Source organism: Schistocerca americana, chromosome 5, assembly GCF_021461395.2.
Source record: "Schistocerca americana isolate TAMUIC-IGC-003095 chromosome 5, iqSchAmer2.1, whole genome shotgun sequence".
Lineage (NCBI taxonomy): Eukaryota > Metazoa > Arthropoda > Insecta > Orthoptera > Acrididae > Schistocerca > Schistocerca americana.
Genome location: NC_060123.1, coordinates 244,911,112 through 244,934,377, shown reverse-complemented (window position 1 = coordinate 244,934,377; position 23,266 = coordinate 244,911,112). Strand labels below are relative to the sequence as shown.

Genomic DNA, 23,266 nt, shown 5'->3' with positions numbered 1-23,266 from the left:
CCCCCCCCCTTCCACACACACACACACACACACACACACACACACACACACACACACACACACTTCACCTAGCTGCTCTATCTTGCCCCACCATGTTCCTATACACTCCCACAAGCACCACTTTACTGGCCCCCAACCTTAACCTGCTATCCCCCCCCCCCCCTCCACCACCACCACCCAGATTGCTCCTCTCACCATTCGCAGTTGCTTTCAATCTGGCCTCAACAGCAGTCGTGTGTGAGAGCTGTGCTTGTGTGTGTGTGTGTGTGTGTGTGTGTGTGTGTGTGTTTGCTTTAGAAGATGGTCTTTCAGCTCAAGTGTTTAGTGGTCTTCTTCTTGTACCTGTCTGCACTTGACATTTCCACTATGTGGTTAGTAGCAATCTATTCTTTCCATAATATTGTCATTATTCCATCCTGGTTCTTTCCACTGTTTAGTTGCAAAATTCGTACCCCAAAATGGAAATAGCCTTAATACTTACAAAAGACTTCTATAGCATAAAATTCATCTCAAAATATGCAAAACTGAGATACTACAACACTGTTATCAAACCAGAATATCTTTAGGTGACTGAAATACTAATTTTAACCAGAAACAGAGGAATTAAAAAATCCAAAACAACAGAGAGAAAAATGACTGACTAAAAATATTTTAAGTTAAAATTATACTAAGAAAGAACATACAAGATTACAGCAAATAACGAAACTGAAAAGTATACAAACATTTATTTGTATATATAGAAAAAAAAAAAAAACGGGCTAAAATTTTATGGTACATTAAAAGAATGGAACTAACCAGATGAACTAGACACATTGTTGAACACAACTACACAAAATGACACAAACATTTTTCGGCAGAAAATTCATGACTGGATAGTTGCCCAGGTAGAAAAACTCCAGGAGACTAGAGCATCTTGGTCCAACAAATGGAAAAAAACCCGCTCTGAGGAAATGAAAGTAATTGGGGGTGGGGGGGGGGGGGGGGGGGGGGGAGCAGAAGAACCAAAATTCTGAAAATACCCTTTGTTGTGCATTATAATAATAATGTGCATAATAACAATAACAATAAACACTCGTTCATTCTTATTCTCCCATAATGTAATCCACTGATATTGTAATGAGGGATATGAGGCAGGTATGTGGAATCTGTGTGTCTATTTTGTATATGCATGAAACAAAAGAAAGAAAGTATGTAAAAGAGAGAGACAGAGACAGAGAGAGAGAGAGAGAGAGAGAGAGAGAGAGAGAGAGACTGAGTGAGTGAGTGAGTGTGTGTGTGTGTGTGTGTGTGTGTGTGTGGTTTGACGGGGTGGGGGTTTGAGCAATATTTATTTTCGTCAATCTTATGACAGTCTGTCAGTCTTTGCATTATGAACATTTGGATATTTATCCAAAATTAATGTAATTCATTACCATGGGCATTAATTCACAATTTTGTATTTTATACTCTTCTGTGAAGGGTCAAGATAGTAAGTTAGTAATAGTTTACTTTAGAGCATAACATCACCTCTCATCTTCTTCATCCGACGCAAACGGATCAGTCAGTTGACGCCTTGTCATAAGTACTGGACGCTGAGTATTTGCTACTGGAGATTTACTCTGTAAACATACAATGATCGAAAAGAGATATAGAACAGCTACAATTATTTTAAGTTGTGAACAATGCAAGTCTATAAAACTGAAACAGGAACTAAGGCTCCTAGTAATATTATACAAAGGATTTGCTAATTTCTGTTATATAAGGAGCGATCAAAAACTTCCTGTTCACAGTCCTTCCAGTCCAGACTCAGTATGCCAATTAGAGGCAAAATTACTGAGAGCATTGGGGCAATCACCCTGCTGATACACCACGTTGAAGATACACAGTCAGTGAAACTTCATGTCCTGCTGCATGAAGACGTCTGCAACTGCCTGTTGCACATCCTAGCCCACAGAAATCATAGACCCTTCAAGGCCCTTTTTAAGGGACCGAAGGTGTGGTGATTGCACAAAGAGAGATCAGGACTGTAGGGTGGGTGCTCAAGCATCTCCCTCTGGAGTTGGCATAACTTCAGCAATAAGAGAACAATGTGTCATCATGAAGCAGGAGCACCCCTTGTCACGTATCATTCCACAATGGTGGTTTTAGACAGACATGATGCCCCATACACATTCTTCATTATCAGATGGATGCCCATCATGTTTGTCATTTGGCAGCCAAGAAAAGAATAACAGCACAGTAGTTTGGATGCATTTGGTAATAACACCACCACAGTTTATATGTTTCCACATTTACCACACGTGTGTCAGAAAAACACAAATGCCACACTAACACCCTGCCTACGTGGTTGGTGCTTTCATAACCACTTCAGAGTTGTGCTACATTGCATATATGCTGCAGCAACACCCTCAAATGGAAAGTTTTTGATTGCCCCCTTATATAAGATGACTGAGGCAAAGTCAGAGAAGTCACATTGCTGCTAGATTCTCCCAACACACTGTTTTTGCTTTTAAGCCCAACAGAATGCATTTCAGTGTACAGAAAAGAACTATTTTGTCTGATCATCATCAGCACTATCAGTGGACTCTCATAGCATTTTATAGTTTTCTATAAACTCAAACAAACTGAGTTTAAGAAACAAAGACTGGTGGGGAAAAGAAAAAGGTATATTCTCAGTGTTTTTTTTCCCATAGCACGAAGTATAATAAATCAGTATTAAATAATCTAGTTTACAGAACTATTATGAAAACGTACAATTATAATTAACAGTTGTAAGCTAGTTCATTACTTATTAATATAAATTGTAGAAATATTACAATTAAAATCTTCAGACTCTCTCAGGGTGTGCCGAAATCCCAGAAAAAAAAAAAAAAAAAAAAAAAAAAAAAAAAAAAAAAAAAAAAAAAAAAGAGGTGGTGATGGGTGGGGTTGGGAGGAAGGGGGGGGGGGGGGGGGGGGGGAGAGGAGTGAAATATGTTTAGCACTTTTCAAGGGTACTGGTAAAACCAACTATGATGGAATGCATAGAGGAAACAATGTAGACATAATTTTCTACATTGTGCACATTGATCAAACTAATTTTAGGACGCATTTCCAGATGTGCCTACTTCAGTAGCAGCAGCAGGTAAGGTAAACGAATGAGCAACTGCAAGTATTAGAAACCTCTATGAGGCTCAGCAAGCTCCAAATTACACAGTCTGCAGATTACCCGTGTATAGTCTGGAAATTTTTGAAGAAATAAGAAATGAAAGCTGAAGTATTCTATTACAATCAGAATAAATATTTTCATTTAGAATACACTATTACACATGTGACTCGTGTTTTACCACCAGAAGATGAAGCCATCCCCAGTCACACTGTTGGATGTAACTGAAATATTTTTCTGTTGTTTTCCCATTTCACCTTCAAGTAAATGTAGAGACTCTATCCTGATACGTTCATGGCAGATTTTCTGTCTGTCTGTCAATTTAATAAATTCACTTGCAGCTAAGAATTGATAGCTTTTAACTCACATAAAACTGATAGTAAAAGAAAATGGTTTAGATTTTCTTCTGGGATGCTTCCCTTCTTTTTCTAGGTTGATAAGAAATGGCAGCATACTTTTGAAACACCACCAGCAGGTATGGGTAGCCAATCATACTTTTCTAGCCATTGACAATCGCAGCAACAACCTACTTCTGTCATCCTGCAGAAAACGCTCTTGTTTTGTATGAAAAGATGATTTTTGTGAGTTATCTTCCGCATCACTCACACAGCAAATAAACCAAGCTGTTATTGTGACAATGAAAATACATTACCCACTGAACAGTGAAAAAGCTTGTGCAAGAACGTTTTAGACGTCCTCAGTTTCTGGAAATCCTTATATATTCCTGATGCAATCAGCAGTATTTGTAAGGCCTGTGACAACCTGAAGACAACAATAACAGCTAACTCATGGAAAAAATTGCAACATCATCTACAAGTGGCTTTCAATGCTATAGTGGTGATGAGCATGACGATACCGCTACTCAACTTGCCAATCTTGCAAAACAAATTTCTTGTTGGGAAGACGTAAACAATAAAATTTGGCGAGTGGTTCAACAGTGATGACTTTGAACCAGAATTTCAGCTGCTAAATAATGTGGATATAGTGAGCAAAGTTAGTTTCGTATAGAGGACATTAAGGAGCTTATTAACACACAAACTGAGACACCGAAATGCGTTAACCTGTTATTGCAGTAATACATTTAATTAAAAGCACGGTGTGCTTTATTTCCCAGACTGCAAGCATCACACGCTCATGGACACTCTTGCCTTAGTAAGTAACCAAGTGTCAGAGTGTGCTTCTGAAGTGGAGATACTGCATGCATATTGTTACACTGTGCTTCATAGATCTCCCCCCCCCCCCCCCCCCCCCCTCCCGCCATGAACCATGGACCTTGCCCTTGGTGGGAAGGTTTGCGTGTCTCAGTGATGCAGATAGCTGTACCAAAGGTGCAACCACAACGGAGGGGTATCTGTTAAAGAGGCCAGACAAACGTGTGGTTCCTGAAGGGGGGCAGCAGCCTTTTCTGTAGTTACAGGGGCAACAGTCTGGATGACTGACTGAACTGGGATTGTAACATCCACCGAAACAGCATTGCTGTGCTGGTACTGCAAATGGCTGAAAGCAAGGGGAAACTACGGCTATAATTTTTCCAGAGGGCATGCAGCTTTACTGTTAGTCCCCCATTCGGATCTCCGGGTGGGGACTACTCAGGAGGACATCTTACCAGGAGAAACAAAACTGATGTTCTAGAGATTGGAGCATGGAATGTCAGATCCTTTAATCGGGCTGGTAGGTTGGAAAATTTAAAAAGCGAAATGGTTAGGCTAAGGTTATATATAGTGAAGTCTGAAGCCAATACGAACAGCTAGTCATGTGGATACAGGGTTGCAAATACAAAATCAAATAGGGGTAATGCAGAAGTAGCTTTTTTAAAAAAAAATAGGAATGTGGATAAGCTATTATGAACAGCGTAGTGAATGCATTATTGTAGCCAAGACGGACACGAAGCCCGTGCCTACCACAGCAGCACAAGTTTATATGTCAACTAGCTCTGCAGATGAAGAGATTGAAGAAATGTATGGTGAGAGAAAATAAATCATTCAAATAGTTAAGAGAGACAAAAATTTAATAATCATGGAGGACTGGAATTCAATAGTATGAAAAGGAAGATAGGAAAAGCAGTAGATGAATATGGACTGGGGGTAAGGAATGAAAGAGGTAGCCGTCTGGTAGAATTTTGTAGAGCACAACTTAATCATCGCTAACACTTGTTTTAAGAATCATGAAAGAAGGCTGTCTATATGGAAGGGACCTGGAGACACCAGAAGGTTTCAAACTGATGATATAATGGTGAGACAGATTTAGGAACCAGGTTTTCAATTTTATGACATTTCTACAGGCAGATATGGACTCTGACCACAATCTATTGGTTATGGAATGTAGTTTAAAAGTGAAGAAACTGCAAAAAGGTGTGAATTTAAGGAGATGAGACCTGGATAAACTGAAAGAACCAGAGGTTTCAGAGATAGCATTAGGGAACGACTGACAAGAATGTGGGAAAGAAATACAATAGATGAAGAATGGGTATCTTTGACAGATGAAATAGTGAAGGCAGCAGAGGATCAAGTAGGAAAAAGACGAGGGCTATTAGAAATCCTAAGGTAACACAAGAGATACTAATTTTAATTGATGAAAGGGGAAAATATAAAAATGCACTAAATAATCAGGCAAAAAGGAATACAAATGTCTACAAAATTAGACTGATAGAAAGTGCAAAGCAGCTAAGCGGGAATGGCTAGAGGACAAATGTAAGCATGTAGAAGCATATATCACTAGAGGTATGAAAGATGCTGGCTACAGAAAAATCAGAGAGACCATCGGAGAAAAGAGAACCACCTGTATGCATACCAACAGCTCAGGTGGTAAATCAGTCCTAAGCAAAGAAGGAAAAGCTGAAAGGTGGAAGGAGTATGTAGAAGATCCATGCAAGAGCGATGTCCTTGAGGGCAATATTATGGAAATGGAAGAGACATAAATGAAGATGAGATGGGAGATATGATACGGCGTTAAGAATTTTAAAGAGCACCAAAAGAACAGAAGTAGAAACAAGACCCCAGAAGTAGACAACATCCCGTTAGAACTACTGATAGCCTTGGGAGAGCCAGCCATGACAAATCTCTTTGATCTAGTCAGCAAGATGTATGAGACAAGCAAAATACCCTCAGACTTCAAGAAGAATATAATAATTTCAATTCCAAAGAAAGGAGGTGATGACAGGTGTAAGAATGACCGAACTATCACTTGAATAAGTCACAGTTGCAAAATACTAACACAAATTCTTCATCGACGAACGAAAAAACTAGTAGAAGCCGACCTCTGGGAAGATCAGTTCGGATTCCGTACAAATGTAGGAACACATGAGAAAATACTGACTCTACGACTTTTCTTAGAAGCTAGGCAAACCTACATTTATAGCATTTGTAGACTTACAAAAAGCTTTTGGCAATGTTGACTGGAATATTCTCTTTCAAATTCTAAAGGTGCAGAGGTAAAATACAGGGAGTGAAAGGCTATTTATTATTTGCACAGAAACCAGATGGCAGTTACAGGAGTTGAGGGGGCACAAGAGGGAAGCAATGGTTGAGAAGGGAGTGAGAGAGTTGTAGCCTATCCCTGATGTTATTCAATCTGCACATTGAACAAGCAGTATAGGAAACTAAAAAACAATCTGGAACAGGAATTAAAATCCAGGGAGAGGAAATAAAAACTTTGAGGTTTTCCAATGGCATTGTAATTCTGTCAGAGATAGCAAAGGACATGAAAGAGCACCTGAACGGAATGGACAGTGTCTTGAAATGAGTATATAAGATGGACATTAACAGAAGGAAAACAAGGATAATGTAATGTAGTTGAATTAAATCAAGTGATGCTGAGGGAATCAGATTAGGAAATGAGACAGTTAAAGTAGCAGATGAGTTTGCTATTTGGGCAGCAAAATAACTGATTATGGTCGAAGTAGAGAGGATACAAAATGAAGACTGGTGGTGGCAAGGAAAGTGTTTCTGAAGAAGAGAAATTTGCTAACATCAACTATAGATTTAAGTATCTGGAAGTCTCTTTTGAAAGTATTTGTATGAAGTGTAGTGATGTATGGATGTGAAACATGGACAATAAACAGTTTAAACAAGGAGAGAACAGAAGCTTTTGAAATGTCGTGCTGCAGAAGAATACTGAAGGTTAGATGGGTAGATCACGAAACTAATGAGGAGGTACTGAGTAGAATTGGGCAGAAGAGGAATTTGTGGCACAACCTGACTAGAAGAACGGACTGATTGGTAGGACACATTCTGTGGCATCAAGGGATCACCAATTTAGTACTGCAGGGAAGCATGGAGGGTAAAAATCACAGAGGGAGACCAAGAGACAAATACACTATGCAGATTCAAAAGGATGTAGGTTGCAGTAGTTACTCGGAGAAGATGAGGCTTGCACAGGATAGAATAGCATGGAGCGCTGCATCAAGCCAGTCTTTGGACTGAAGACAGCAGCAGCACCACCACCACTTCACATTACATCTCCTACCTTTACTTTCTGCACCAAGCTGAGAAGATAGAGATACAAACTTTCTCTACTGTAGGTAGGCTGGTAACACCACTTCCTTCATATCACAAAATACTGAATATAACAATGGTACATAGGGAATCACAGCACATGGTAAACACACTAGCCAAAAAAGTTCCCCTCTTGAGTATACAGAATCATATTGACTTTGATATCAAAAACTAGGAATTCATTCGAAGCACAAGCAAAATGAATAAACATCACTTAATATTCAGAATCCATGGTAATTACTCAAACTAGTATAGAAGAGAGAACTTCAGCAGTGGTCCCACAGCATCATCTGTTTCAATGGGTGGCTATGAGGTATATCATGCCAATTTCAGTAATGTCATGTTCGACCACTACACTCTTGGCACAATACAAGAGGTTTGTGTGACCCAATCATACCACTTCTGTGGCTATTAAGTTTTTCTTTCTGCAAAAACAACTAAGGTCATAAGTGCCCATGTCATAACCTTAGATAAAAAAAAAACTTAAAAGTGACTATATGTTAAGCCTTATCAACAGAAAGAATGTGAGCTAAGAAAAAGGACTTCCTTGTGGAGAAAGGTGCCCAAATTACGCAAAGAAAACAGCAGGTGTCCCAAACCATAGATTCGCCATATTTCTATGACGGATAAAAAGTAAAATGCGGTCGAAAGCCTGTGCATATTTCACTAAAACAGCTGATAACTCAGATGGAAAATATACAATAGAATGTAAGTGGTTAAGAAAAGGGCATCAGGTCAGGAAATGGCAAAACATATAAAGTTGACAACAATGAGCACTAAGCGGTGGGGAATCACCACTTAACAGATGGTGATGGCTAAAACGACAGTGCCCAATTCGTAACAAAGCTAAAATAATCTCCTTGTGGCGAGAGGGTCGAGATGAGGTCAGCCAAGCCGTTGGGATAGCTTTAATTCCCTGGAGCTTGTTTCCATGGAGAGAAGACCAGTGGTGAAACCAAAGTGACACCACCTGCCAACAGACGGCAACATATCCGAAGGGATGGAAGAGCTAGCAGACCGAGGTAGATGGACTTCAGCCTTGGCAGAAGCATCAATGGCCCCATTTCCCATCAGACCGACATGACCTGGAACCCCCATGAATGTCACAGTGGCTCCCTCAACAGTAAGTGGAAGCTTTCTTGAACATGCTGCACTAAGGAGTCGGCTGTTTACCGGACATACAGGCTCTGAAGGACGCTGTGAGAATTGCAACATATGACAATTAAAAAGCCTGTATTGCCAGATGTACTGGGTGGCCTGTTGAGCAGTGTTCTGGAAGCCGATACCGAAAATGGTAGGTGCCATGAGTGCACACCTAACCCCATGGTTGCTCTTAGAACCATTAGTGTACACATCAGATCAGTGTACATGAAGATGCTGTCACTAAGTTGTGTGCGAAGGTCGAGAAACTTAATGCGATAGACCAAATCTAGAGTACTTTCCTGAGGAAGTGAATAAAGTCCAAGATGAACACGGGCTGCCACACAAAACTAAGGTGGTGAAGGGTTCACACCCATCAGGAACATGGCAGGTTGCATGATGTTAAGCTGCTGGAGCAGGATCCAAAAGCAAACTCTGGGAGGTAACAGACAACGTGACAGCGGTAGTTCGGCAGCTTCTGGATAAAGGCTCTCAACCAGGCTGTGTAAAAGGCACCAGTCACCAAATGGATTCCATAATGGTGGATTGTGTTAAGACTGTTTAAGATGGACGAACGTGCAGATGACTAAACAAAACACCCATAGTCTAGTTTCAAATGAAGAAGGGGTCGGTATACATGGAGAAGGGTGTCTGATCCTCTCCCCAGGAAGTACCACTTAGGACATGTAGGAATCGAGAGACTGGGTACAGTGTGCTGTCAGGTAAGACACATGGGAGGTCCAAGAAAGTTATCTATAATGCAAGAACGCCAGGAATTTTGTAGTTTCTGCAAACAGAAGAGCAACAGGCCCAAGATGTAAAGAAGTTGGAAGAAACTCTTTGTGCTGCCAGAAATTCATACAAATGGTTTTGTCAGTGGAAAAACAAAAGTCTGGACAAGTATAGACGATCAAGACATTGCTGAAGACACCACTCGGAGACAAGTGCGTGGAGAACAGCAATAGATCGCAGAGTTGTCAACAAAAAGAGAGTTGGAGATCCCTGGTGGGAGACATGCTATAATAGGGTTAATGGACATATCTCATGATGGAGCTTTGAAGCACCCCATTCTCCTGGTTGACGAACTCAGGCTTGGACGAACTCACACATAACTTGAAAATGTGATCTTTTAAAAATTCCTGAAGGAAACGGGGTAGGCGGCCTCGGAACCCCACGTGTATAGAGTACGGAGGGTACCAGCCCTCCAGCAGGTGTCGTAGACTTTCTCCAAATCAAAAAAAAACATGGTCACAGTGCGGTATTTCCTCAGAAAACCACTCACGATACGGGTTGGCAAAGTCACGAGATGGTCAACTGCAGAACGGTGTACTCAAAATCCATACTGTGCAGTGGCTAGCAGATTGTGAGACTCAAGCCACCATATACGACCCAGCTTGAATCCATCCCTTTGCAAACACAGATAGTGGGAGAAATGGGGCAGTAGCTGGAAGGAAGGTGTTTGTCCTCATCAGGCGTAGGTATGGGTATGACAGTGGCTTCACACCAGCATCTGGGAAATCTGCAATCTGACCAGAAAAATGTGATTGTACGTGTGGAGGAGAAATTGCTTGCCCACAGGAGAAAGTGCTGCACCATCTGAATGTTAACACTGTCCAGCCCTGACCGAAAGATCGGGATGAAGTAAGAGCAAGATCTAGCTCCCTCATAGTACAGGCAGCTTTGTAGCATTCATGATTCTGAGAGGAGAAAGGTAATACCCAAGTTTCCTCCACTCATTTCGGAAGGAGGAAGGCATGATCGTAGAGAGTGGAGCTCAAAATCTCAACAAAATAGCAGCCGAAGGTGTTGCAGTTAGCTAAAGGGTCCACAATGACATCACCTGTTACAGTCAGACCGGAAATCTGGGAATCAACCTTGGTCTCCGAGAGCTGACAGAGATTGACCAACACGTCAAAAGAGGAAGTGAGTTGTTGAAAGAACAGGTAAATAAATCAAGCTAGCTTTTTTTGCTATCACAAAGAATGCAACAGCACTGTGCAAATAATTGTTTATAATGGATACAGTTCACCATTGTAGGATGGCAGTTAAAAAACTCTGACGTCTCTGTGAGAGAACTGTGTCACAGCACAGAACATCTCAGTCCACCAGGTGACAGGGACACTGTGCAGGAAAGATGAAGTAGGAGGTATGGAATGTTTTGCAGTGGCAAGAATAACGATCATGAGGTACTTTACCTGGTCATCACAACTGCAAAAACGTTGTTCATCGAAGGTCAGCAAAGAGGATACAGCCTCCAGTCATCCTCAGAAAGCTGCCAATTGGGTTTATACATAGGTGGGGTAGGAGTCAGCAAATGTATAGCACATGGGAAATGGTCCCTTGAGTAAATGTCAGAGAGAATGGACTACTCGGCCAACAATCTGGGCAGCACAGAATGAGAGGTCCAAATGGGAATAGCAGTGCATGGAGTCTGAAAGGACCATGGGTGCTCCAGTGTTAAGACAGATGAGGCCGAGTTGATTGAGAAGGTCAGCCAACAGGGCACTCTGGAAGAGCCCCAAAGTGGGATGTGTGGATTAAAGCCACCAAGCAACATAAAGGGGTGACAGAGTTGACCAACAAGACGGAAAAAGTCTGCTCTGTTGACACAGAATGAAGGATGGAGTAGATGTTGCAAAGAGAAAAGATGAAGCAAGGCAGGATCATGTGGACTGCAACAGATTACAGCCAAGTGTTCAGTGAGATGGTTTGGCTATGAACGTCATCCCAGATGAGCAGCATGACTCACCCATGAGATGGAATGCTGTCCTCGGGGGAAAGTTCAAAGCGGACCGGAAGGAAATGCGAGAGGTCAAAGCAGTCGTTAGGACGTAATGTTGTTTCTTGGAGGCAGAGAACAAGTGCACGCTGGGATTCTAAAAGCAGTGCAATTCCTCCTTGTGGGACCTAATGCCATGAACATTCCATTGTAGAAGAGGCATAATGGGGAATGGGACGCAGGGAACAAATGAAGAGTAATCACCTCGGCAGCTGCCGAGTGCCAGGCTTTCAAGACTTGTTGCTACAGGGCATAGAGGCTATGAGATCTACAGAGGCATTGGCATTCTCACTGGGTTGGCCTGCTGATTCCAGGACAGAAAAAAAGGTAGGCAGTGCACATAAACACAATGGAGGTCAGTTGGGTGAGGGTACCACATGAAGACATTGTTTAATAGCATCTGCAAGTCAAGAAAGGAGATGATCATTTGCTTTTGTTTGATTTCTTGGAGTCTTTGGAGTTGGCAGATGAAGACTCAGATGTTTGTTGGCTAGTGGGATGTAGTAAGTTTTCATGGGAATATTATGTCTTTTTCCTGGCCCATCAGTTGTGTAGCAGGCAATTCACCACCAGAGGTGAAGATTTGGTGACTTGTTGCACAGCTGGAGGAGAACAGGAATGGGATGCTACAATTATACTGGGCAATTTTACAATTGCAGTGCTGAACTGGAGGTCACAAGTTTGTGTGGCCATGGCCATGTCTTTTGTGGAGCGAGATGTAACAATAACGGTGCCGTAAGTGCAGGATGGTGACATGCAGAGCTTTCGACAAGCCAACAACTTGCAAGCAAGAGGGTAAGGTACTTTTTCCTTCACCCAGATCTCCTGGATGGCCTGCTCATCTAGATACATATGACATTCATGAGATAAGATGGCACAGTTGCCTTTACAACTGATACAAAGGGGAGGTCACCTTTGTGAGCATCCCTACAATAAGTAACACATTTGGCCATGTTTTTACAGGACAGGCAAGTGTGGTTGTAATGTTGATGTTGGTAGCAATGCACTGGGTAGGGAATGTATGGTCAGACTGTGATGACTTCATAGCCTGCTTTTATCTTCAATGGAAGCACTATTCAATCAAACATACGGAAAAAAGTGTGTTTAGGCATTAAGATTGCAACAACCTTTTTCATTACCCGACGGACAGCAGTGACACCCTGATCAAAGCAGTAAGTTTGGATTACTCCTTCAGTCAGACCATCAAGCAGCTGAATGTAAATACCATAACATGAAGAATTCAGCGTTTGATGGGCCTCGACATGAACAGAATAGCCATGGAGCAGCTAAACTGTAAGCAGTTGTTGGGCTTGAAAATCACAACTGGTCTCCAGAAGTGAAGTCCATTGCATAAACGAGAGCAGGATTTCACAGGGCCTATAACAGCATCAACATCTTTCTGAACAATCAATCGATTAACTGTACCAAAGGACTCAACATCTTTGGTATGTGATGCCATGAGGAACCGAGGTGCAGCTGGGAGAGTCTTGGAACCTTTAGCCTCATTCTGTTCACTTTTAGTAGACATAGACTGAGATGGTGATTAGCTCACTGAGAAAAAATCCCCCCATGATTTCCAACATCTCTGATGGCAGGCTCCTTCCAACTGGGGGTCCCCAAGATTGGGGCTCACCCGCCTTACATGATTGTCCATACCTCAGGTCACATCTCCCGAACTCCTGACTGGGACAAACTGGCAATTTTGGAAGGTCACAGCTCAGGCAACCACCCCTCCGTGGGCCTCACCTGTAACAGGCAGTAAGTACAACCCCTATCTGTCAAGTTGGGTCTTGGAACTACACATTACTCAGTCACCTGTTACAAATCAAACACATGGACTGGCCTTAAGGAGCACACTGGGAGGAAGAAGAAACGAGGAACCTTACACACCCAGTCAGAGGAAGGGTAGGACATGCAGAGTGAATACAGAAAGAAAAAACATATGTGGGACTGCTCTGATGGCAGGTTACTAAAACTTCAGAACACATTCCCAAAAATATCCCAGATGTGTTCCTCAAGGGAGGGGAAAAATTACAGCAGGAGGAAAGACATGCAGAACAGAAAGGGAAAAGGTGTTGCAATGGCTGTGGTTCCATGGTACCCAAGCATGAACTCACCAAACAATGGTGAGGCCCCTGGGATGGGGGTATTAAATTGGGGAACTTTCCACTGTGCACAGTTTCGTCTGACAGGTGCACCAGTAGATGTAAAGAGAAGCACCAATACTTTACTAGTCTCAGAGTAAAGAACATTGTAAGGACAAAAATCTGCAGAAGAAAACTGAATGGTGGTTGTGTTAGTTACGAGACAGAACTCAAAAATTATCTTATGTTGAAAGGAGATCTGAGCACGTGAATGATCTGTCAATCTATGTACAAAATATTAAGGAACTAATTTACTTGTAAAACCATTTTTAAATATAACAGTTATTGCAAGAAACTTTTAGTTCCTTGGTAGTTTTGAGAGATGATGAAGTTATCTTTCCAGCACTGCAACTACACAAGAGGATATGAGGTCCATCTATTACTGCTGGAGCATGGTTATCAGGTACTGATTAGCAGGCCCCGATTCCCAGCAAAGTTCACACATCAAAAAAAGTTGTGCATCACCTCGGTTCCGAGAGTTCTGGAACCTGTACAGAAAATTGGAATAGATATCAACATAAACATCATTTCCGCCCTTTTTATTGCTCATGAAAACCACACATTGCATGTTGTACTACCATACAGCGGGATCATCAGAGATGATGGTCCAGACTGCTGTACACACTGATACCTCTAATACCCAGTAACACATCCTCTTGCATTGATGCAGGCCTGTATTCATCATGGCATACTAGCCACAAGTTCAAGTCACTTTTGGTCCAGATTGTCTCACTCCTCAATGGCAATTCGGCATAGATCCCTCAGTGTGGTTGGTGGGTCACGTCGTCCATAAACAGCCCTTCTCAATCTATCCCAGGCATGTTCGATAAGGCTCATGTCTGGAGAACATGCTGGTCACTCTAGTCTAACAATGTTGTTATCCTAAAGGAAGTCATTCACAAGAGGGGCACGATGGGGGCGCAAATTGTTATCCATGAAGATGAATGCCTCACCAATATGCTACTGATATGGGCACTATCGGTCGGAGGATGGCATTCACATATCATACAGCCATTTCGTTGCATTCCATGGTCACCAGTGGCATATGTCGGCCCCAAATAATGCCACTACAAAACAGCAGGGAACTTCCACCTTGTTGCACTTGCTGGACAGTGTGTCTAAGGCATTCAGCCCAGCATATGTGACACTCATCAGTGAACAGAACATGATTCCATTCAGCATGTTGTTAGGCCCATCTGTACTGAGCTGCATGTGTCGTGGTTGCAAAGATGGACCTTGCCATAGACGTCGGGAGTGAAGTTGTGCATCATGCAGCCTAATGAGCACAGTTTGAGTTTTAACACTATGTCTTGTGGCTGCACGGAAAGCATTAATCAATATGGTGGCGTTGCAGTCAGGGTTCCTCCGAGCCATAATCCGTAGGTAGTGGTCACCCACTGCAGTAGCAGCCTTTGGGCAGCCTGAGTGAGGCATGTCATCAACAGTTCCTGTCTCTCTGTATGTCTTCCATGTCCGAACAACATCACTTTGGTTTACACCAAGACGCCTAGACACTTCCCTTGTTGAGAGCCCTTCCTGGCACAAAGTAACAAAGCGTACTTGACCGAACTGCAGTATTGAATGTCTAGGCTTGGTTGAACTACAGATAACACAAGCCGTGTACTTCCATCCTGATGGAATGACTGGAACTGATCGGCTGTCGACTCCCTCCGTCTCTAATAGGTGCTGCTCATGCATGGTTGTTTATGTCTTTGGACACGTTTAGTGACCTCTCTGAACCGTCAAAGGGACTGTGTCTGTGATACAATATCCACAGTCAACATCTATCTTCAGGAGTTCTGGGAACCAGGATGATGCAAGATTTTTCTTTGATATGTGTATATCAGGCAACTGGAATATTTTATAAGACACATGACTGACAATTCGAGAAACTGTAATATGTAATGTAGGGGTTGGTAAGAAAATGAACCCTATTCATAAGGAAGAAGACACCCATAAACCATTATTTATTAATATTCTTTTCATCAGCCACAGAAAGAAACCTGCCACGGCTGATAAGACAGGGAAGTCTGCTAGGATGCTGAGACAAGGGAGCCACAATGTAAATTATATTTACAGGTACACACTTTAATTGTGTGAAACTAACTTACGATAATATACCTTTTCTCTATTAAATTTGTCCTTGGTAGGGGACAAAACTTTTCCAATTATACTCTTTGAGCTGGCAAGAATTTTGTCTTTGACATCTTTTACCGATGTTGGAGACTTTTCTGAATTGTCCCCAGAGTCACCAGACACAAGTGGTAACCGGAGCCTAAGTAAAGAGTTCTGCCGAGCTGTCTTTGGGGAAAGAACTGCACTTTTGTTTCCTTCACTGTCACCTGTTCCTTCCGAATCAATTGAAGCAGACCTGAAACACACACAGACTCAAAAGTTACACATAAATAATAATTCAAGTTGTTGGCCATCTGGGCCAAACTAGAGATAAAACTTTAAATTTCTTCACACTGTGAGGGATCACATTTGCACAGCCATTTAGCATATAACTACCATCAGTAACAGATCATCCACAACTCAATCACTGTAAAATAGCATTTACTAACAGAAAAGCACTTATTTCAAGAAGAGATATGTATAGAAATTAGGACTTGCAGCCTGTTACAATTTTATACACTGAACACCCAAAATTCCAATAGTTAGATTTTCATCAAATATAGAGTGCAGTAGTTGTTCCATCATCCATACTTCGTTAATCAGGCAGTACTGTTAGGCTACAAGTCTGAACCAATGTGAATTTATTAATTTGCTTATGTCAATTGTTACAGCCATTACTGATCGAGGACCTGGATATCTGTTGACAAAAAATAAAGCAATGAGCTGGATATTACATGAATATTGCAGAAGGGACATACAAAGAAGAATTTAGCAGGAAGTGCCAACACACATTCCTGCCAATGACGGCACTAAGTGGAAAACTGGAAATTTTCATCATCGAGCTGAAAGCATTAAGTTATGCATGACTAAAGAGTAAACAAAAATTATAGGAGTAATCAATGTCATTAAACAGTAGATACAAGACTCTTGATTAGCATGTGTAACTTTGATTCAGCCCAAACAATGAGCTCCAAGGCTATTTTGTACTTAGATGTCTACTGCTACTTGAAAACATAATCAAAATTTACAGCTGCAATATCACAGTTCTTATAGTAAAGGTGCTCATTGTAGTGTGTCAGAGAACACGCTAGATGAATTACTAATGAAAGTTTATACCTATATTATCTAAATAGCGAGTTTAGTGTGGTGTGCACGGTGTTCCATGTTAACACACAGTCACTTATGACGAATGGCAAGCCATCACATTCCCTCTACTTATTTCCAATTCTGGCCTGGTACATACAGAAAGTACGTCATGTAAATACATTAAACCACAGCATGTTCACATGCTTTATCCAACTATACCTTTCATACATTGTGAACCATCATGAAGTGTTATAAATTATGTAATGCAGTATTCCATCATCTACCTAGTGTGCATCCTGGATAGTATTTGTATTCTTTCTTCTTCTGATATTTTGGCTGATAACTTTACAGTAATCTTTAAGGTGAGTCATTGGCATGTTAGCAGGCAGAATATGTGAGGAATAAATAATACTATTATGGATCTGCACCTGAAAGATGATGGATTATTCTACCTGCTACCAAAACTTCAAGAAACATATGTAATACTTTTCAATAGTGTCACTTCCTCTTTATTTTCTTTTGACACCCTACTGAATGCTTGCATTTTTTAAAATATTTGTATGTATCAAACAGTCTAATGCAACCTGAAAAGCAGAATCTGACCCCCCCCCCCCCCCCCCCCCCAATTTCCACCACCATTTCTCTCTTTAGAGTTTGCAGAATGATTAAAATTGTATTAATTATGCTGGCTACATCGATTCATAAATTCTAGGTGACTGACCATGCTCTAGCATTTTCCTTCATAGGCCTACGACAGTACTAAATACAAATATCAGTGAATGGTACTAAATTACTTTTGGTTACAGACACATTTCCTCTAGATATACTTTGATATTCGTGTGACATGGCTTCTGAGTCAAAGATGTTGAGGATATGTTTAATTTATTTCGAACCATTCATTCTTCATATGTGGCCATAAAATAAAACACTGTGTTTGCACAATGTGTCCTCATTTTTTTTCTATTTTTGAACACATTTCTTGTATAGATTTTTTTATGTAGATCCTATTTTAATAATTCGAATCAATAGACTGTGTTAGACATTTCTCTCCTTTTGTCCTGAATGGAATTATAAAATGCGAATGGGAAACAAGCAGGGTTACAGTCTCTGTCCAAATATCCAGATATAGGTTTCCCATGGTTTGTTTAATGCTAAGATGATTTCTTTGAAATGGACACATGAATTTCCTATCCTTGTGCTGCGAGGCATTGTGAATTCCTTTTCTGGAGATTGACCTGTCATAGATTTATTACTTGAGACATGAAGAGGAAAATGAACATGGATGATACAAAAGAGTAGTTGGGTACAGGAGTTACTGTCATCCTAATGCTTACTGAGGCAGTAACAAGGGAAGGGATTGGACAAGGTGGTTCTGTGATTCAGCAGGCAGTGTTTCAACTCATGCTCTATTATCACTGGAGACTTCATTGTGAGTATGCCCATACAGTTGCTCATTTACACTTCTTAAAGTGCAAACTTGATGCTACGTGCTACCTGTTGCTAATTATGGAGGAAAAAATGAGAAACTTCACAGAAAGCAAGTGCCACTATTACTCAAAAATAGATAACTGATTCTGAAGACTAGGGCAGATTACACATGCGCCTCTTTTTTTTTTCCTTTCTTTATTTTTTACAAATCAAGCACTGTGTGTGTGTGTGTGTGTGTGTGTGTGTGTGTGTGTAAAAAGTGTAAGTTGATCAGTTATGAAGTCAGCACAAAATATTTAAAAATGCTACTAATTGAGACAGAGGAGGAACAAAGTGTCAAAACACACACATCCGGAACAAGGATGACATAAACATTAATTCCAATGCTAACTACAGTATTTGCTAATATTATCATCAACTGCATAGGAGCACCTTAGATTACAATCAGGCAAGGGATCAAGTTGGCTGAAGACATAGATACACCACAATGAACCACTTGCAATTAAGTTAAAGAAGAGAGCAGTGAGTGAGAATTACTTTTGATCTGAAATACATAGATTTTGGGAAAGAGTTTGGCTCAGTTTTATCAAAATCTGTACAAACAGGCCTTGAAAAACCACACACTGGAATCAATCTAAATGTGTACACTGAAGAATATGCACATCATTGCTACATCATCAATTACACTTCATTAAACAATAATTCAGAATTCAGAGGCAAAATTCCGTATCACTAAATCAATTATCAGCAGCTGCAGAATACATTTTCATATCCTTAATGTGGGATAACGAAAATACATGTTAATAGAACATACCTGAACCTCTTTCATTTTGTGGAAGACACTTTTTTACTTTAAGTGCAGATAGCCTTCAATAACAATCAGTATGCAGCACCAGTTTTGAATTCGCTTGCGAAACATATTTTTCAAGGAAGTAAATATTTAAGCAAGCAAGGTTTTCTTAAAAATTATAATTTCTTAAAGTATCCAATAGCTAGCAAGATTCTAAAACAATAATTTCTACAAAAAAAGGTGATAGTACATTGAAATACTTTAGCTACATGTACAACATTGAACAATGAGTCAATTTTAATTTTTGAATGTAACAGTTTTTTCATATATCTAAAATATCACAATGATTATTCATTTCACAGTGCAGTGTACTATATTTGTCTATGAAATCTCTTATCTCAATGAGAAAAATACAACAATTCATTCTAAAGGCATAATATCCTGAAGCAACAGATCACAAAAGAGGAAGGTCTATTCATATTATATTACAACTAGCGAAACCTTGATTGGGAATTTGTGTGACTTGAAATGAATTGGTAAATTGGTTGGGATCTTTGGTATTAAATATTTAATATACACTGATCCGCTACAACATTATGACTACTGACCTACTATCGATACAAAACCATCCAGGCAACAGCAGTGTCACTTGGCGAGGAGTGACTGCTAGACACACACAGGCTGCATGTAGTATCAGTGAGCATGCTGCCCTAGAGTAGAATGGGGAAGGCGTGCGATCTATCTGAGTCTGACCAAGGACAGATCGTGATGACCTGGAGGCGCGGCAAAAACGTTTCAGAAACAGCACAGCTTTTTGGGTTTTCCAGGAGTGCTCTGGTGAGCGTCTTCAACACATGGCGAAACCAAAGTGAAAACACGTCCAGACATTGCGGGGTTAGGCAGCCACCCCTCAATACAGAGCTGAACTTCGTAGGCTGGGCAGACTGGTGAAATGGGACAGGTGGCAAACTGTGGTAGAACTAACATCAGATTTTAATGCTGGGCACAGTACAAGTGTGTCTGAACACCCAATGCACCAAACACTCCTAACAATGGGCCTCTACAGCCAACAACCCATGCATGTGCTAATGTTAACACCATGACTAAGACTAAAATGAGCACATGACCATCAGTACAGGATGTTGGCACAGTGGCAGAGCACTGCATGGTCTGATGAATCCCAGTACCTTGGGGGGGGAATGAATCTGTTGTCTTCCAGGCGAACAGCTCCTCGACAACTGTACTGCAGGGTGAAGACAAGCTGGTGGTGGCTAATTATGCTCTGGGGAACATTCACATGGGAATCCATGGGTCCAGTGTAGCTCTTGCAACGCATCATGATGGTCAAGGAGTGTCATACACTGGTTGCAGACCACATACACCCCTTCATGAAACATGCTTCCCGATAGCAGTTGCCTTTTTCAGCAACATAATGCACCATATCACAAGACCTGGAGTCTGCTGGACTGGTTTGAGGAACACAGTGGCGAGTTCAAACTGAGGGTTGCTCAGATTGTCTTCTAAATCGTTAACTGAACAGAAACAGAGGAATGCCTACAACACTTCCTTGCAAATGCCAGATATTACTTCTGTTTGACTATGATTTTACAATGATTACTACATACAACGATCTTCCTAACAGGAAATCATGAATGCAGTCGCACAACTAAGACTATACCCCACAGGCGCACAATTTAATTAATGTTGCTTGTGAGAAACTTCACGTTTATTGCCGTCACATGACATTTTCAGTTGGAAATCGCACTAAAACATTTACAGACACACATGCACACAGCTATACTGCTACAAGAAAGTAACATCGACATCGGAATGAGTAATTTGATCACTCAGTGAATGAAACTGCATTGTCACAAAATATGGCAACAGCACAGCATGTGGGAGAGAGATTCTCTCAGTCTAATTTTAACTTATGTCTAGCCGCTTGGAACGAGAATGAATCTTACTGGCTGTTAGCATTTAATAGTGGGGGATGCACATGATGGCTGGAAATAGGTCCGCCTTCTAAAGTGACATGAACTATAATTTTAAATAACAACAAAAATAATCAATTATTGATAATAAAATGTAAATAGAGAGATTTTAAAAATCTGCTCACCAAGCTGTGGCAGGGGAAACACACACACACACACACACACACACACACACACACACACACACACACACACACACACACACACACACAAGTATTTCACTTTCACAAGCTTTCGGAGCCAGTGGCGGCTCCTACTGGCAGAAGAGTTGAAGGGTAAGGAAGAAGGGTGAAGGAAAAGGACTTTAGGAGTTTAGGGAAAGGAGTACAGTTTAGAAGCCACTCAGAACCCCAAGTCAGGGCAGACTTACCGGACGGGATGAGAAGGAAAGACCAATTGTGGCCTGCACAGGATGAGGTTTGAAAACCTGAGAGCTTAAAGGTGGGGTCATGTCATGTAGTACAGGGTGCTCTGCAACAGGATCTTGTGTGTTGCCTGTATACACCCTCTGCCTATGCCCATTCATCCTCACTGATAACTAGGTGGTAGTAATGCGACGTGGAAGGCTGAACAGGTTTTATATAACAGCTGGTATATGACATGTCATTTCACAGGTGGCTCTCCCTTTGGCAGTATATGTTTTGCCATTTACTGCACTGGAATATGTGGTGGTAGGAGGGTGCATAAGGCATGTCTTGTACCAGGGACAGTCACAGGGGTAGGAGCCACGGGCTAGGGAGATGGGTGCAGAAGGCACATAGGGTCTGACAAAGATACTGCGGAGACTGGAAGGGTGATGAAAAGCTATTCTAGGTGTGGTGGGCAATATCTCAGACAGAATGGATCTCATTTCAGGGCATGATTTCAGAAAGTCATGGCCCTGTTGAAGAAGCTGATTGATACACTGAAGACAAGGATAATAATGGGTGATTAGATGTGATGGCCTGAGAAATCTGCTTTTGAACTAGGCTGTTGGGACTATTAAGTCCACTGAAGGCTGAAGTGAGAGTGGGGGTGCATTGCTCTAAAGAGTCTGCATCCAGGCAAATACACTCCTGGAAATTGAAATAAGAACACCGTGAATTCATTGTCCCAGGAAGGGGAAACTTTATTGACACATTCCTGGGGTCAGATACATCACATGATCACACTGACAGAACCACAGGCACATAGACACAGGCAACAGAGCATGCACAATGTCGGCACTAGTACAGTGTATATCCACCTTTCGCAGCAATGCAGGCTGCTATTCTCCCATGGAGACGATCGTAGAGATGCTGGATGTAGTCCTGTGGAACGGCTTGCCATGCCATTTCCACCTGGCGCCTCAGTTGGACCAGCGTTCGTGCTGGACGTGCAGACCGCGTGAGACGACGCTTCATCCAGTCCCAAACACGCTCAATGGGGGACAGATCCGGAGATCTTGCTGGCCAGGGTAGTTGACTTACACCTTCTAGAGCACGTTGGGTGGCACGTGATACATGCGGACGTGCATTGTCCTGTTGGAACAGCAAGTTCCCTTGCCGGTCTAGGAATGGTAGAACGATGGGTTCGATGACGGTTTGGATGTACCGTGCACTATTCAGTGTCCCCTCGACGATCACCAGTGGTGTACGGCCAGTGTAGGAGATCGCTCCCCACACCATGATGCCGGGTGTTGGCCCTGTGTGCCTCGGTCGTATGCAGTCCTGATTGTGGCGCTCACCTGCACGGCGCCAAACACGCATACGACCATCATTGGCACCAAGGCAGAAGCGACTCTCATCGCTGATGTCCATTCGTCCCTCCATTCACGCCTGTCGCGACACCACTGGAGGCGGGCTGCACGATGTTGGGGCGTGAGCGGAAGACGGCCTAACGGTGTGCGGGACCGTAGCCCAGCTTCATGGAGACGGTTGCGAATGGTTCTCGCCGATACCCCAGGAGCAACAGTGTCCCTAATTTGCTGGGAAGTGGCGGTGCGGTCCCCTACGGCACTGCGTAGGATCCTACGGTCTTGGCGTGCATCCGTGCGTCGCTGCGGTCCGGTCCCAGGTCGACGGGCACGTGCACCTTCCGCCGACCACTGGCGACAACATCGATGTACTGTGGAGACCTCACGCCCCACGTGTTGAGCAATTCGGCGGTATGTCCACCCGGCCTCCCGCATGCCCACTATACGCCCTCGCTCAAAGTC

The 23,266-nt window shown here is 42.0% G+C and overlaps 1 protein-coding gene across 3 annotated transcripts in view; it reads right to left on the bottom strand.

The window, feature by feature from the left end:
* Positions 1-23,266, bottom strand: part of LOC124615508 (EH domain-binding protein 1-like) — a 206,554-nt gene that overhangs the window by 77,291 nt on the left and 105,997 nt on the right. For all 3 annotated transcript variants that reach the window (XM_047143464.1, XM_047143466.1, XM_047143467.1), the window contains 2 exons: positions 15,802-16,051; positions 1,507-1,598 (listed from right to left, as the gene is read on the bottom strand). In XM_047143464.1, the coding sequence (XP_046999420.1) occupies positions 1,507-1,598; positions 15,802-16,051 (342 nt within the window). The remainder of the gene's footprint in view (positions 1-1,506; positions 1,599-15,801; positions 16,052-23,266) is intronic.